At 46.3% G+C, this 15,949-nt stretch overlaps 1 protein-coding gene across 2 annotated transcripts; it reads left to right on the plus strand.

Annotated features, from left to right (window-relative positions):
• The first annotated feature begins 1,265 nt into the window (after window positions 1-1,265).
• Window positions 1,266-14,186, plus strand: ADPRH (ADP-ribosylarginine hydrolase). 2 transcript variants are annotated; one of them, XM_024989711.2, is made up of 4 exons: window positions 1,266-1,477; window positions 4,663-4,988; window positions 6,291-6,651; window positions 7,836-14,186. In XM_024989711.2, exons 2-4 carry the CDS (start codon window positions 4,676-4,678, stop codon window positions 8,221-8,223), a joined length of 1,062 nt encoding a protein of 353 aa, XP_024845479.1. In that variant the 5' UTR covers window positions 1,266-1,477; window positions 4,663-4,675; the 3' UTR covers window positions 8,224-14,186. The 2 variants fall into 2 exon arrangements, with proteins under 2 accessions (XP_024845479.1, NP_001033643.1); NM_001038554.2 differs by lacking the exon at window positions 1,266-1,477 and adding an exon at window positions 1,750-1,846 and having other exon boundaries at window positions 7,836-8,512.
• Window positions 14,187-15,949: the final 1,763 nt, after the last annotated feature.

The raw sequence follows: 15,949 nt of genomic DNA on the forward strand, positions 1-15,949 counted from the left end.
TGCATAAAGACTGTATCAGTCTTTACAGTTTGAGTGGTAGAATGTGGGCTTTTTTTCTATGCTTTCTAAAATTTCTTTCTACACGTAATATGTAAAAATTCTTAATATGAAAGATTAAAAGTTTCTCTTTCTCTCTCTCCCTACTCCCTGCAAACTCTCCCCTTAGCCACCTGAGAGATAATTATATAATCATTAATAACAATGTAACATGTATCCTTTCAGTCATTTCACACACAGGCATGCACACACACACAGAGCTCTTTTTTTTTTTACATAAATAAGACCATGTATATCCCTCACTCTAAAAGCTGATTTTTTGATTAACAAAATGTCTCCAGTTTCTTCCCCTGTGAACCTAATTATTTACCCCAAATCTACTGATTTAAATGTCTACCTTTTTGGAAAAGTTTCATAGTTATGCCCTAATTTAGGAGAAGGAAACACATTCTCCTCTCTAAATAGAGGTTATTTCCAATTTTCTGCTGAGAAACAATTCTGCAAAGAAATCCAGAAACATTTATCTTTGTGAACACATGAGAGATATATTTTTAAGAGATATTTCTAAAAGATTTCTCAGTTTTTCTACTGGAAGTATGCATTATTTTTTTTAATCATAAAAAGAACTTTTTATTTAAAAACAAAAAATGGAAATCAACAGCCTAAGATGGGATTCCTTGCATGGGTCCACTCTTATGAGAGCGGGGTTGTGTTAGGGCCTAGCATCCACGTGGTAAACAGCAGGTGTTTAATGCCTGTAGCAAGAAAGATAAGCATACAGAGATCATATAGTGTTTAGAATATCTGCATAGAATACCTGCAGATAGTGTTTCTAATTCTTTTCAAGAATTTATTCAGGCAAAAATACTCTTAGTTTTCCTTTGCTTTTATTTATTATCAGCATGAAAATATTCTATTCTGCGACCAAATAAATGACAAGAGTTAAAATTAATCCTACCAACCACCCTAAAGAGGTCGGTACTATTATTGCCCCATTTTATGGATGAGGGCCCAGAACCGTTACAAAGGCCACTCACGCAATCAGCACCGTTTTCCGAGATCGGGGCCACACACTATTCACTGCCCAGGGGAGCTGGACTGGAGGAAAGGCCGAGGCTTCACGCCGGGGTCACTCCTGAGTCCTCGACAGGGGTGAGGGTGGGGTGGGGTGTTGGTGGCGGAGCGGCGCCATTTCCCGTCGTCCGTGCTCCGCGGCGTCCCCGCCCCCACCCCCACCCCTCCCCCCGAGCCGAGGGGACGGTTGACGCAGCGGGCAGCTGACGCTCGAACAACTGCAAGCGCCGGGCACCGGTCCGGGCCTGTGGAACCTGAGCGCGATCCGCGGACGCGGCGCTCCACCCCGCTTGGTGCTCAGCTCTCGGCTCGCGCCGGGGTCCGCGCTGGGCCTCCTCGCACCCTGACTTCCCGGCGCCCGGCCCCGCCCTGGGCTCACGAGCGTGACACCCCTCCCGGCCACCAGGTACCCCTCCCCGCGCTAGGCCCCGACACCCGCGCTCCTCTCCCGGCGGCTACCGGTCCCGCCCGCCCTTCCTTCCCCCACCCTCCCCGCCCGCATCCCGTCCCGTCCCTCGCGCCCCTCTCCCGCGGTGACCTAGGGGCCACCCTCCACCCCTGTCGGGGCTGAACCTGTACCCTCCCCCGCTCAAAAAAAAAAAAAAAAAACACGCAGAAGACTGCGGTGAATCAACTGCCCAGATCTCCGTTTTGAATGTAAAGTTCGGGGACGAGACTGTCAACTGGAAAATTTAAGCGTGTAAAGAACAACAGAGTTCTGGAAAGCGGGAGGCCACAGCACGGTGTAAAAACTCAAAAGAAAATTTCTTACAGGGTGAGGTGGTCGTCGCCCACCACCCCCCAGCCTCACTTGAAAGCCACAGAAACACATTCGGGTGGAGCCAGGAGGAATTACAGACAGGAAGCTGAGGACTTCAGAAGAGGGTGGTGGTGGTGGTTTAGTCTCTAAGTCGTGTCCGACTTTTGCGATTTCATGGACAGAGGAGCCTGGCAGATTGAGCCTCATACAGCCTCATACAGCCAGAGCCTCATACAGTCCATGAGATTCTCCAGGCAAGAATACTGGAGTGGGTTGCCATTTCCTTCTCCGGGGGATCTTCCCAACCCAGGAATCGAACCTGGGTCTTCTGCATTGTAAATGGACTCTTTACCAACTAAACTCCAAGGGAAGCTCCTTAGAAGAGGGTACAGGGGGCTTAAAGATCCGTCCTCAGAAGTCTAGAACTAAGCTTGGTCTATGAAGCTCTCAGCGCAGGACGGGAGCCCAGGTTGCATCTATAGCTCCCCGCTACCTCCGCACCCATCCCTGCAATACGATTTACCGTGGGAAAAATTGAGGTCCTGGAAGGAGGTAGCTTGTCCATCATCACACACCTGATTCTGAGCAGAGCCCGGACTGTTAGCCCAGAACTCCAGTTCCTAAGCATCATTTATAAACATTAAAATATGTAAGTCAATTTTTTTACAGATACCGTTTCTGGGCCAGGAAATTCAGTATGATCAGGAACTCGATAATGGGCTGCTCAGTCTGTCCTCATCATTTTTCTCAGGTGCTTGCCAACCTGCACCTGCGTTCCCTGGGCTACAGCAGTGCAGCTGGAGCAGGACTCCCTTAGGAAGCCCAAGGGTTTGAACTTAACCCTGAGCAAATAGGTTTTAGGTAAGAGGAGGAGAGTGAGACATCTTGGATGGGGAAAGAGCTGGAGCTGAGAAGAGAATGAGCTACTCCACCAGCATTTCAAAGTGTTTTCCTGGCCTGGTGAAGTGGAGTGGATGATAGACGGAGGACACATAGTGGAAGGCTCTGCCGGTGAATGCTACAAGCTGTAGGGCACAATGGGAAACCAGGACTTTACTGGGGGTTAGGTTGGAGAAGACTCTTGAGAGTCACTTGGACTGCAAGGTGATCCAACCAGTCAGTCCTAAAGGAAGTCAGTCCTGAATATTCATTGAAAGGACTGACGCTGAAGCATTAGTGCTTTGGCCACGTGATGGGAAGAACTGACTCATTGGAAAAGACCCTGATGCTGGGAAAGTTTGAAGGCAGGAGAAGGGGATGACAGAGGATAAGATGGTTGGATGGCATCACCAACTTAATGGACATGAATTTGAGCAAGCTCTGGGAGTTGGTGATGGACAGGGAAGCCTGGCATGCTGCAGGCCATGGGGTTGCAAAGAGATATGACTGAGTGACTGAACTGAACTGAACTGAGATTCATGGAGAGAGAGAGTGTTAGCTGCAACCCCAAGACTCTACAAGTCAAACATTTAGAAGGAACACAAAATTTAAATACTGCTGTTGAAGATTGTGGGGAGAAAGTACAATATTCTAGTTCAATTAATGGAAAAATCATTTCCCCTGGTTGTGTATGAATAATAAAAAATACTACTTATTATGTGCTAAACACTGTTCTAGGTACTTTATAAAGATTAATTCACTGGAACTTCCCTGGTTAGGGAACTAGATCTCACATGCTGCAACTGAGTTTGCATGCTGCAACTAAAGATTCAGCATGCTGTGACAGAAAGGTCCCATATGCTGGAACTGAAGTTCCTCTGTGCTGCAACTAAAAGAATCTGCATGTAGCAACAAAGATGGAAGATCCCACTTGCCACAGCCAAGACCTGGCGCAGCCAAATAAATATGTTTAAAAAGAATAACTAAAGTTATTTTTTAAATTAATTCATTTACTACTCATGACCAACCTATGAGGTTATTACTGTTTGTGCCACTGCCTTACAGATATGAAGGGTAAGGCACAAAGAGGTTGCTCAAGGTAAGTAGGTCTGTGCTGAGGTGAATGGCCCCGAAGCAGAAGACTTGGATCCCAGTGCATCCGTCTGTTGCTTGCGTGAAGTTACCCTCTCTGGCCCTCCGTTTTCTTATCTCTGACATGCAGACTGTCATCCAGGCCCTCTGATGAGACTGAAGGTGCAGGTGCTTTGCGAACAGTGCCTCGTGTTACCAGTGGAAGGTTAACGTTTACGAAAAGGAGGGATGCATTCCAAGGCCAAATTCAACCAAAAAGAGAAAATGGTTGATTTGCAGAATTTAATGGGCTTGCCACTCACAGAGAGGCAAAGATAGGGTCCTAGTTAGTCTTGCCTAACTTGACAAGACAAGACAAAGTTCTGATCTTGCCTGGGAAATCCCACAGACAGAGGAGCCTGGTGGGCTAGTCAAGGCTGAAAAAGACTTGGACACGACTTAGCTTAGTGACTAAACAACAACAACAACACAACAAAATGGGCTTATTCCACTTCCCATAGAGCTGTTGTGAGGATTAAATGATATGCCCTTAAGACTGTGCCTGCAAGGAGTGAGTAATCAGTAAAATGTGATGTGTGTGCTCCGTCTCTCAGTTGTGTCTTATGCTTTGTGACACTTTGGAGTGTAGCCCACCCAGCTCCTCTGTCCGTGGGATTTCCCAGGCAAAAATACTGGAGTGGGTTACCATTTCCTCCTCCAGTTGATCTTCCGGACCCAGGGATTGAACCTGTCTCCTTCATTGGTAGGTGGATTCCTTACCTCTAAGCCACCAGGGAAGCCCCAGTAAAATGCTGATAGGGCTATTATTTTTTCTAATTTTTTTTCCTCCCCATCCTCTGTGTATCTTTATGTTCCCCCAGAGACAGCTTCACCATGTGTGGGGCCCTGATGGAGAGGTATGTGGCAGCCATGGTGCTGAGTGCAGCTGGAGATGCCTTGGGATACTTCAATGGAAAGTGGGAGTTCCTCCAGAATGGGGAGAAAATTCACAGGCAGCTGGCCCAGCTTGGTGGCTTGGATGCCATAGATGTGGAGAGGTGGAGAGTCAGCGATGACACCGTGATGCACCTGGCCACAGCAGAAGCACTCCTGGAAGCTGGCAAAGTCTCAGACTTGACTCACTTGTATTCCCTCCTTGCTAAGCATTACCAGGACTGCATGGGAGACATGGATGGCCGGGCACCAGGTGAGAGCAGCTGGTGGAGGTCCTGGGCAGGTGGAGGATTAAAACAGACCCAAGGAAGTCATTTAAAATGTTGATTGGGGTTTAACTATAAAAGATACTAGTTTTTTATTTTTTAATTAATTTTTTTGCCACGCCCAGAGCCTGTGGGACCTTAGTTTGCCGACGAGGGATCAAACGCATGCCCCCTGCAATGCAAAGCAGTCATAACCTCTGGACCACAGGGGAAGTCCTGGGACATGAGTTTTCTTAGTTATGATAAAAATAGAAACCAGCTAAATGTTCTGTCATTTATTTAATTATGGTGACACATCTGCAGCCATTTAAAATGACACAGAAAAGTGTTTACTGATACGGAAAGATGTATATGAAGTAAAGTAGATTATGAAACGCTATGTATCTTATGAACCCATTCTCATTAAGAGTATGTATGTATATCTGTTGGGAAAGATCTGGGTGATAAGAGTATTTATAGTTTCCTAGTTTCCTTTCACTTATTCGTAGTTTCTAAGTTTTCTTTAATATCTATGAAGAAAAACTTTTTCTTTTTAAAGAAGACTGGAAACGGTTTTGTAGAGACTCTTTTTCTGGTTCCAGGTCTGCTCACAAGTGGTTCTTGCTCACTTTTTTATAGTCACTTGGCCAACAGCTGATGTGAACCACCTTTTCCCTGGTTCTTGTATTAGTTAGCTTGACCTGCCATAACAAAATACCACAGATTGGCTGGGCTTAAACAACAGGTATCATTTTCTCACTGTTTGGGAAGCTAGAAGCCTGAGATCAGGGTGTTGGTTTCATTTCTTCTGAAGGAATCCTTTCTCTTTGGCTTGCAGACCATGCTGTGCCCTCTCAGAGCACACATTCCTAGTGTCTTTTTGTGTGTTCAGGTTTCCTCTTCTTATTAGGACACTGATTAGACTGAATCAGGGCCCATCCTAACATTCTCATTTTAAAGTCATCACCTCTGTAAAAGGCCCATCTCCAAATACAGTCACATTCCGAAGTTCTAGGGATTAGCTCTTCAACATATGAATTTTGGGGAATACAATTCAGCTTATCATCAATACAGTTCAGCTCATAACATTTCCTGATGAAAAGCCCCTCCCACAAACCCAACAGCGTCTAAGTACCCTTGTGTAAGTAAGGCACAGTGCTGACCTGGGGTTTGGAGTTGGGGGCCTTCATCATCACACGTTTTGGCTTTCCTTTCCACCCAGGAAAGTTGGAGGAAGGGCTTGGTTCTCTCCTCCTGCCAGGCCTTTGCTTTCGTTACCCTGACCCAATTCTCTACCCGACTCTTCCCAGGGGGTGCCTCAGTGCAGAACGCCATGCTGCTGGAGCCAGACAAAGCCGATGGCTGGAGGATTCCCTTTAACAGTCATGAGGGTGGCTGCGGGGCCGCCATGAGGGCCATGTGCATTGGTCTCCGGTTCCCTCACAGCAGTCAGCTGGACTCACTGATCCAGGTGAGCATCGAGAGCGGCCGGATGACCCATCACCATCCCACAGGCTACCTGGGAGCCCTTGTGTCTGCTCTTTTTACAGCCTATGCTGTGAACGGCAAGCCTCCCCAGCAGTGGGGAAGAGGACTGATGGAGGTACTTCCGGAAGCTAAAAAGTACATTGTCCAATCAGGCTTCTTTGTGGAGCAGAATCTTCAACACTGGTGAGTTTGCAGGGGCACACTCCTGCTAGAAAATGGTTGAGTCTGTGTGCACACCTGCATGCATGTGTATGCCTAAAACTCAGACTTTTAGCAACCATCATCGGTCTCCCATCCAATTTCATCATCCACTGCATCCAGCCCCCTCCCCACCCTCCTGCTAAGGATTCTAAATACAGTCCCAGCTGTGATGGCCACCAAGGAGCCAAGTGAAGACCTCAGTGAGTAGGGCGGCTGCACTGCTTCCCTCATGTGTACGGATCCTGTTCTCCAGAGTTTTGTGGCTCTTCCTTTTCTCTCTTTTGTTTTTTCCTGGCCATGCCACACAGCATGTGGGATCTTCGTTCCCCACCCAGGGATCGAACTCGTGCCCTCTCCAGTGGAAGAGCAGTGTCTTAACCACTGGACTGCCAGGGAAAAGTCCCTGTGGCTATTCTTTACTGAGATAAATTTTCCTGATTATTTTCTGGAACTTGTTTTTTCATTGTTGTCTTGACAAACAAATAATATTGTGAAATCCTTGGTTAAAATGACCTAAAGATAGGTTTTTCCACCAGCTAATTAATAAGTGGTAAGACCGCATCTTCCCCTTTTTTGAATTCACTTCACATTGCCTTTCTTAGAATAAAAATGTCCAGAGGCTTTCTGCTGAAATCATCTACGGTCATGATGTTCTGAAGTTCCCTCTTAAAAAAAAAAAGTAGCTGTATAAGGAGATGATGTGTTAATTAGGTTGATGGTAGTGATCATTTCATTATGCATATGTATACCAAATCATCATGTCGTACACCTTAAATGTGTACAATTTTGTTAAGAAAGTAATATAAAATAATAAAATATATGATGACAGACTAAATAAATAACGTTCACCCTTGAAAGTTGACACTTGACCTAATTCTCAACTCAGGAAAAACAAAACCTACATTTCTCACCTTTAACTTGCTGTATATCTTCTTTATGCATTAATAGCAACAGATATCGATGCCTTATTTATATCACTCCTTAGCAAAAATGTATTGAATGAAGGTCACTTAACATTCATTTTGATTTTTTATATCATATCATATTAGTTCTAGAGGTTGAAGTCATGATGGAACTCTCCCTGTTCACATGTCTTTCTGGTACCTTTCCTGATGGCTTTTGACTTTATTTTTTCAATTGACTGTAGTCTTTTTTTCTTCCTACAGGTCTTACTTCCAAGACCAGTGGGAAAAGTACCTAAAACTCAGAGGAATTTGGGATGGCAAATCAGCCCCTACCTTCCCCAAGCCCTTTGATGTGAAGGAAAGGGATCAGTTCTACAGTTCTGTGAGCTACTCTGGCTGGGGCGGCAGCAGTGGACACGATGCCCCCATGATTGCCTATGATGCCATCCTGGCTGCAGGAGACTCCTGGAAGGAGCTTGCCCACCGAGCATTTTTCCACGGTGGAGACAGTGATTCTACCGCTGCAATTGCTGGCTGTTGGTGGGGAGTGATGTATGGTTTTAAAGGAGTAAGTCCCTCCAACTATGAGAAGCTAGAATACAGAAACCGGCTGGAAGAGACAGCTAGGGCTTTGTATTCTCTTAGGTAATTACCCTAGGGAGAAGTGACATTCATTTCTGGTGGTTTCTTCTCTTGTGTAGTCCCTTTTCTACTGTTTCACTTTTTTCAAAGTCAAGAGTCTTAACCTTGTACTCAGGGAATTTTGAGGTAACAGTCCCTTGGGCACCTGTTACCCAAGGGAACATTGAAGCTCAATGTTTCCAAACTTATCCTGTCTTCACCAGCCCCTGCCCCAAATGTACCCCTCTTCCTATCCTGAAGAGTCTATTTCTCAGTTAATGGGATCAGCATTTCCCAAATTAGAAATCATATAGCCTCATATTTGGGTTTCCATTTTTACCATCTGATCTTTCACTAAGTTTTTTTTTTTTTTTTTTTCTGTTTGTTTCAGGTTGGGTTACCAAAAGTGGATTCTAAAACAAAGATCTGAGTGCAAGTAGTTTACTTGGGAGGTGATTCCAGGAAGGACTGTTAGGAGAATGGGGAAATGAAACAGGGAAGGGAGAGGAGTCAGGACAAGGTGTGTTGATGAGCAGGTTCCCACTGTAGGCACTTGAGATGCAGTCCATCTGGGTCCTTTGCATAAGGCACTCAGAGTTGTCCCACCGTCTTTCATCTGATGTTGGTGGAGGACCACTCCCAGGGGTGCTAACTCCCTGGTGCTTCCTGGCCTGCCTCTTGTAAAGCCAAACATGAGTGTCCCCAGGTTAAGACTCAGAGATGTTTGCAGAGGCAGGCTGTAGGGTGCATGGGAACAGTGAGGTGTGTATGTGGGGGTCCCCACAGCGTCTGCTAGATGGTTCTACATCCTGAATATCCTTCAGATCTGTCATTCTTTTACCTTATGGCACCACATATTTTTCAGCTGGATTTCTGTATTGCAAACTATTTAAGTCTGAAGAGATTCTGCTCCTATTAACAGCTGCACCCTCTAATTTCCTAGGTATGGCACTTGACATGGTGCCAGCTCGTTGTCACCTATTTGACAGTCTTTATTCTCCTCTAGACAGAATCTAGCATGGTGCCCAGGTGCACAAGAGATGCTTCGTCAACATATATTAAATGAATGTTGTTTATTAGCCTCCTGTCTGGTGCCTCTAATCCCAGTACTGCCTTCCGCATTGCCCTCCAGAGAGATCTTTACAAATACATAACAAGTCGATCATACTGCACTTGTAATCATGTACAATGAATACTTACCCCCTGCTTCTTCATTTCTGGGAGCTCTTCCTTCTCCTCTTTTACCGTCAAGTTCCAGCTCAAGTAGCATCTCCTTGATGAAAACCCACTCTCACTGTTCAGGCTCTTGGCCCTCTCTCTTCAAAACACCCACAGCCTTCTGTCTCCAGCTCTGTCACCATACTGAGCGTGTTGTGTGGTGACTGTGGGTCTTCTGAGGACCCTCTGAGGCTGCTTGTGAAGGCTCGTGTCTCACTCTCTTTGTGGTCTTCCTGTCTAGCCTACTGGAGACACTCAGTGTTTACTGTGGAGGTTCCTCAGTTGGTTTTGATGTGAATGCTTTGAGCATGCACTTTCTCTTGGGTTTAAAATGCCCTCTACTTCATAACTATTAGGAGTGACCTGTGCTGGCCTGAGAGAGATGGAGGATTTGAGGCCTGTGTGCTGACTTCAGTGAGACAGAGATCTCAACTCTGTATCTGAAGCAGGACTGCAGCAAAGGCATCAGATTTATCATTCTTTTGTATGTAAAGGGAGAAGAAAATTCCAAAGCTCTTTTTCTGGTTCAAAAGCTCTCATATGTATTTATATATTTCAGAAAACAGATGTGTTTTAAATAATGAAACTAGTACAGTAGATTCTTCAGCAGGACAATCAGAAATTGCAGACTTTTAGGTGTGGGGATTTACCATTTACAGAACATGGTAATAACCTCTTAAATGCAGGTGTCTTAAATCCAGGTGCACAAGAAGACTCCTCTGTAGAAATATTTTGATGACAGTTTTAGAATAATAGAAAACAGTAAATACATATTTACACAGGATTCTTGAACAGAAGATTAAGATGGAGACTTTTATGACTGTTTTTCAATTTCCCACTTGATAAAAAGTGACAGTACAGAATAGCCTGTACTTTTCTGCAGCTGTAGGAAAAAAAGGAAACATTTTTTCTGTGTCTTTCTGTCAGGAGAGCTTGCAGTATTTATTTATTTATTTGGCTGCACTGGGTCTTGCAGCCTGTGGGATCTTTAGTTGTGGCATGCAAACTCTTAGTTGTGGCATATGGGAGCTGTTCCCTGACCAGGGATCAAACCCAGGCCCCCTGCATTGGGAGCAGAGTCTTAGCCACTGGACCACCAGGGAAGTCCTCTGCCTGCAGTTTTAGGGTGGAGCACTAGAATTCAGTTAGCACTGACCAAGTGGCAAAACTGAGATGCTTAAACCTTGTAATATAGAAAAGGGAAGAAGAGCATTTTAGCCAGTGGATTCTGAGGCATGACCTGTTTTACCTCTATAACTGGTTTGATGAATTGTCTGAATTTAGTGGAAACACACATGGAATGATTTTCTTTTTCTCCAGCCACTGCCTTCGTATAAGCTGCTTTCTGTGCTGCTTAGTGTCATCTTTTTAGTTTTGTTAAAGTTGCTTTCCCTGCTCCTTAGTGTCATCTTTTTAGTTTTGTGTGGAGAGGGGGGTGGTGAAGGGTATTAAAAATCCAATCCAGTCCATCCCAGTCCAGATATTTTTTAATTTCAGCTTTACTGAGATATGAATGAATGTAAAATTGTAAGATATTTAAACTGTACATTGTGGTGATTTAATATACATATACACGGTGAAAGGTTTCCCTTCATCTCGTTAAGGAGCATATCCATCACCTCACATGTTTACCTTTTTTTGGTGAGAACATTTAAGTTCTACTCTCCTAGTAAATTTCAATTTCACAGTATAGTGTTATCAACCATGGTCACCATGTTTTCCATCAGATCTTCAGACCTTATTCATCATAAAAGTTTATACCCTTTTACCAACCTCCCCTTATTTCCCTCACCACCACTGCCCCCTAACCAGCCCCTGGCAACCACTTTTCTACTCTCTGTTTCTATTAATATGGATTTGACTTTTTTTTTTTTAAGATTCCACATATAAGTGGTATCACGTAATATTTATCTTCCTCTCTCTGATTTATTTTAGTTAGCATAATGCCCTAAGGTGCATTGATACTGTCACAAACATCAGGATTTCCTTCTTTCGCATAGCTGAATAGTATTCTATTGTATATATGTACTACATCCTCTTTATCCATTCATCAGTTGGCAGATACTTGAGTTGTTTCCTTATCTTGACTATTATGAATAAAGCTGCAGTGAACATGGGGCAGAGATACCTCTTTGATGCCCTGTTTTCATTTCCTTTGGATATATACCCAGAGGTAGGAAGCCCCATCCAGTTTGATCAGTTGTAAAACTTTAAGGTCATGTCCTCCTTCCTCCCGACCACAGTCAGTCCTGAGCCCAAAGGGCTTAGAGGAGAAAAGGGGACATGGATGCCTCTCTCATTCCTTGCCTTCCTCTTTCGGGGTTCCCTGTCTCCAGGGTTGCCCTAGACCAGCCTCACCAGGGGAGCCCTGAGGGAAAAGAGTCAGTTTCTGTCCTGAAGGTTCTCCTCATCCCTCCTGGTCACAGCAGAGGGGTGCAGGCTGTGCCCCCCCGGCCCCCTGCTGCTCTCTACACTCCGCCTGTCCCTCTCCAATAAGACAGATCTGGAGGCCGGGGAGGTTGCCCAGCACACGGCCGACTCAGGAGCAGCTGCCGCTGTCACCTTCGTGTGGTCGCCCTCACTCTCGGCCAGTACCCCCCCTCACTCAGCTGGTTGTGAAGCACAGCACTGCCTTCCTCCCCTTTCAGGAAGGAAGGGGAAACCCGTAGAATTTAGGATTCTCGTGATTTCTCCTTCAAACTGCTGATTTCCTGCAGAGGGAAGTGGGGAAGGGAGGTCTAGAGCAGTTCAGCTGCCTCCCATTAAGTCCTCAGGGATTTGTCGTTGCAGTCTCCTTAGAACGGGGCGGTGGAAGTATGTGCATGTGGGGAAGGGGGTCACGGCAGAGGAAGAGGGTGGGAACTTAGCATTTTTTGTTTTCTAGTCACATTTCAGCTGCGATTGGAGACAAGAGCGAGCATCTCTTTAAGAGCCTGTTCTATTTGCTCTGCAAATTCTCACTCTTCACAGCAGGCACAATTCAGAATGAGATCAGACTCTCAGATTCCTTTTTCTCAAAACCTTCTCTCCAAACTTGACTCAGTTGACAGCTTTGCTTCCTATTTCTCTGAGAAAATAGAAGCAGTCGGAAGAGAACAATTGTTACACCCATCACCTCTGCCTCCGCCCACCCACACCTGGGCTCTGCCTTCTCTCCCAACCTGTGAATGTTGGGGTGTGTGTGTGTGTGTGTGTGTGTGTAAGAGAGGGAGAGAGAAAGAGAAAAAGGAGGAAGAACCAGAATAAACAGAGGAAAGAGATAACAGACTTAATTATATGCATAATGTTAGAATAAATTGAGAAGATGACCTGAATCACAGTATAAACTTCTCATGCTGCTGCTGCTGCTGCTAAGTCACTTCAGTCGTGTCCAACTCTGTGTGACTGCATAGACGGCAGACCACCAGGCTAATCAGGTTAATACGTGTGTCCTGGAGAAGAGAAAAGATCATGAGTAACGTTAACAGGGATTAATGGTATTTTTTTGACCTGCTAAATGATGGCACTTCACTTGCTTTGTTACATGATGGCTAGATGTTCTCTGGAGAAGGCAATGGCACCCCACTCCAGTATTCTTGATTGGAAAATCCCATGGGCGGAGGAGCAGTAGGCTTCAGTCCACGGGGTCGCTAAGAGTCGGACACGACTGAGCAACTTCACTTTCACTTTTCACTTTCATGCACTGGAGAAGGAAATGACAACCCACTCCAGTGTTCTTGCCTGGAGAATCCCAGGGACGGGGAGCCTGGTGGGCTGCCGTCTGTGGGGTCGCACAGAGTCGGACACGACTGAAGCGACTTAGCAGCAGCAGCAGATGTTCTCTAGAAGTCTTGGCAATAAGTACTTTTTAATCTGCAAAATTAGCATTGGTCTCATCTCAGCCACCATTCTCCATTCTCAGTGGAGAATGAAATATTCTCCATTTTCTCTTCTGTCTCCACCCCTGCAGGGCGAGGTAATGTGTATCTTTGTAAAACAGCCAGAGCTCCTGGGAGCGTGATTTCAGTCAGCCATCCCCATGGATCACCTCCTCAAGGAATGGGGTCAAATTAAGGACCAGGGGTCATCCAGACACCATAGAGAGGGCAGTCTTGCCATCATTTTTTCATCCTTGGGGTTTGGGTTTGAGGAAACTGACACCTAGGGAGTTGGTGAGACCTTCCTTTGGGGAAGGAAAGACAAGAGCAGGAAGAAAAGTTGCTAAGTGATTAGATGGAGCTGGGACTTAAACCCAGGTCTGCTTGTCTTCAGTCCTGCTGCTGCTAAGTCGCTTCAGTCATGTCCGACTTTGTGCAACCCCAGAGACGGCAGCCCACCAGGCTCCCCTGTCCCTGGGATTCTCCAGGCAAGAACACTGGAGTGGGTTGCCATTTCCTTCTCCAATGCATGAAAGTGAAAAGTGAAAGTGAAGTCGCTCAGTCGTGTCCGACTCCTAGCGACCCCATGGACTGCAGCCTAACCAGGCTCCTCCATCCATGGGATTTTCCAGGCAAGAGAACTGGAGTGGGGTGCCATTGCCTTCTCTGTCCTACTATACCCTAATTGTTTACTATAATTAGAAAGGGTTTCCTTAATCAAAGCCAGAATGAAACCCAGGAGTGAGATGTTGGTGGCAGCAGCTGGTGCCCTCTCTTCACCTTCCTACAGCTATAAGGTGACGTCAAAAGGGAAGTGAGTGGTGGGTTTGAGATGCGTGTTGTGCTTTTGTACTTCTTAACTAAAAAAAAATCATATGCATGTAGAACTATTAAAAACCACACTTGAAAAAATTAATGTGACCTCATTTTGTAGTCATAAACAGGTGAGGCCCAGAATTAATTAAATTTATTAATTAGAATAATAAAATTTATATTAGTATGTTTGTTTATATTCCCCCCACTTCCAACCCCACCCCTAAACTGAAGGCCTGGGATCCTGAAGCAAGATGAGGAAGCTGGGTGTCTGAGTTGGGAACAGGCAGGCAGGAAAGGCTGGAAGGGATTCCATGGATTCCAGGGATTGAAGCCTATAATTTCCTCTCTTTCTCTCTTCCCTTCCACACCACATCTCTTCCTCCCCTCTCTCTCTCTCAAAACAGGTTTTTAATGAGCACCTCCTATGTGCCTGGCAATGTTCTAGGTAGCAAGCACACAGCAGGGAGCCTGAGCAATGAGCGATGGATATTGAACCCGGCATCCTCGATCTCTCATTTGCCTCCCCGTGTTCCCAGATCCTAGGCAAGTAAAACCATCGGATTCCACTCTAGGAGGCCTCCACGTGGTCTCAAGATCAGGCCCCTTCCCACGGCCCTTCTCTAAATGAGCAACCCCTGCAGAGTACCACCCCTCCCCACCCCCTCCCCTTAGCAAATACTGAACACTGGCTGAGTGGCAGGCACTGTGCCAGGTGCTTGGGGACACCTCATGAACAAAAGAGACCAGAATTTTGCCCTCTGAAGGCTCATATTCTCCCTGGGGGAGATGGGCCATATACACTGATTATAAGCTGGTCCCCACCAGAGTCTCCTGTAGAAAAATCTCTATCCTCACCTTCTAAAACACACCACTTCACTTTCCAGGGGTACCCCGCTTTCTTGGCGCCCTGAAACAGTGCTTCTAGGCCACTGGTCTCTGTGAGCATTGGTTTCCTCACTGGTCACATGGAGACGGCCTTGGTAAGAGTTAACAGAAGACTAGTGGCTCTGGCATGAGAACTGCAGAGTCCTGGGCACAGCCCCAGAGATTCTCAGTCGGCGTGTCTGGGTTGGGCCCAGCAGTCTGCCCTCGGTCCCCTGGGTGATTCTGAGCAACTGCACATGGAGAGCATTGACCAGATGATGAGTGTGAGGGGAGGGTGCTCTCTGCACGTGAGATGCGCCGATGCTGCACAGGGAACACTGTGCTGGAGTAACTGGGACCACTGGCCTGGTGACCGGCTCTGATCGTGCTGGGGTGTCCCCTAGAATGCCGTCCTCCATCTCCTGCTCTGGGGAACCTAACCGATTCACGGTCCCAGTTGCTGCCCTTCTGAATCTCCCCTCGTCTTTGTGCAGAGACCATCCCCAACTGGTGACTGAGCCGGGCAGGGCTGCTAACATAGCTCCTTCTCATAAGAGACAGGCTGCTATTTAGCCTGAGACTTCAGCTGAGGCTTCCCCGTGGCCTTGGCCAGGACAGTCTAGGAACCGACAGTATTCCAGGACTTCCTGAGCAGTCCTCTTTCTTCACAGATGCCAGCCCTCCATCAGCTGCAGGGTCTCAAGGTTCTCCCTGCCATCTTCTATTCTTCACAAATGTTACCCCCGATAAATCTCTTATACATCTAGTCCCACCCTGGCTTTTTTTCTCTGTGGACCTAGACCTCTACACCTGGCTTGGTCTCTGACACCAGTATTGCCCTGTCTGCTGCCACTCTGCTTCCCAATGGTTGCAGCCCCTGAGCAGTGGGATCATGCACAGGAGGGGAAGCGAAGGCTGGCTCCTCCAAAATCATTTTATTCCCATCTTGGGTGACCCTGGCACAGCCTGTTGGTGCACTGGTTGGTGCAGCCTGTTGGT

Source organism: Bos taurus, chromosome 1 (genome assembly GCF_002263795.3).
Source record: "Bos taurus isolate L1 Dominette 01449 registration number 42190680 breed Hereford chromosome 1, ARS-UCD2.0, whole genome shotgun sequence".
NCBI lineage: Eukaryota > Metazoa > Chordata > Mammalia > Artiodactyla > Bovidae > Bos > Bos taurus.

Excerpts from the sequence above, each read along its gene's own strand:
- ADPRH (XM_024989711.2), top strand. The coding sequence starts at position 4,676 with ATGTGTGGGGCCCTGATGGAGAGGTATGTGGCAGCCATGGTGCTGAGT. Across the intron at positions 4,989-6,290 it reads CATGGATGGCCGGGCACCAG|GGGGTGCCTCAGTGCAGAAC; the intron begins GTGAGAGCAGCT and ends GACTCTTCCCAG. Across the intron at positions 6,652-7,835 it reads GAGCAGAATCTTCAACACTG|GTCTTACTTCCAAGACCAGT; the intron begins GTGAGTTTGCAG and ends TTCTTCCTACAG.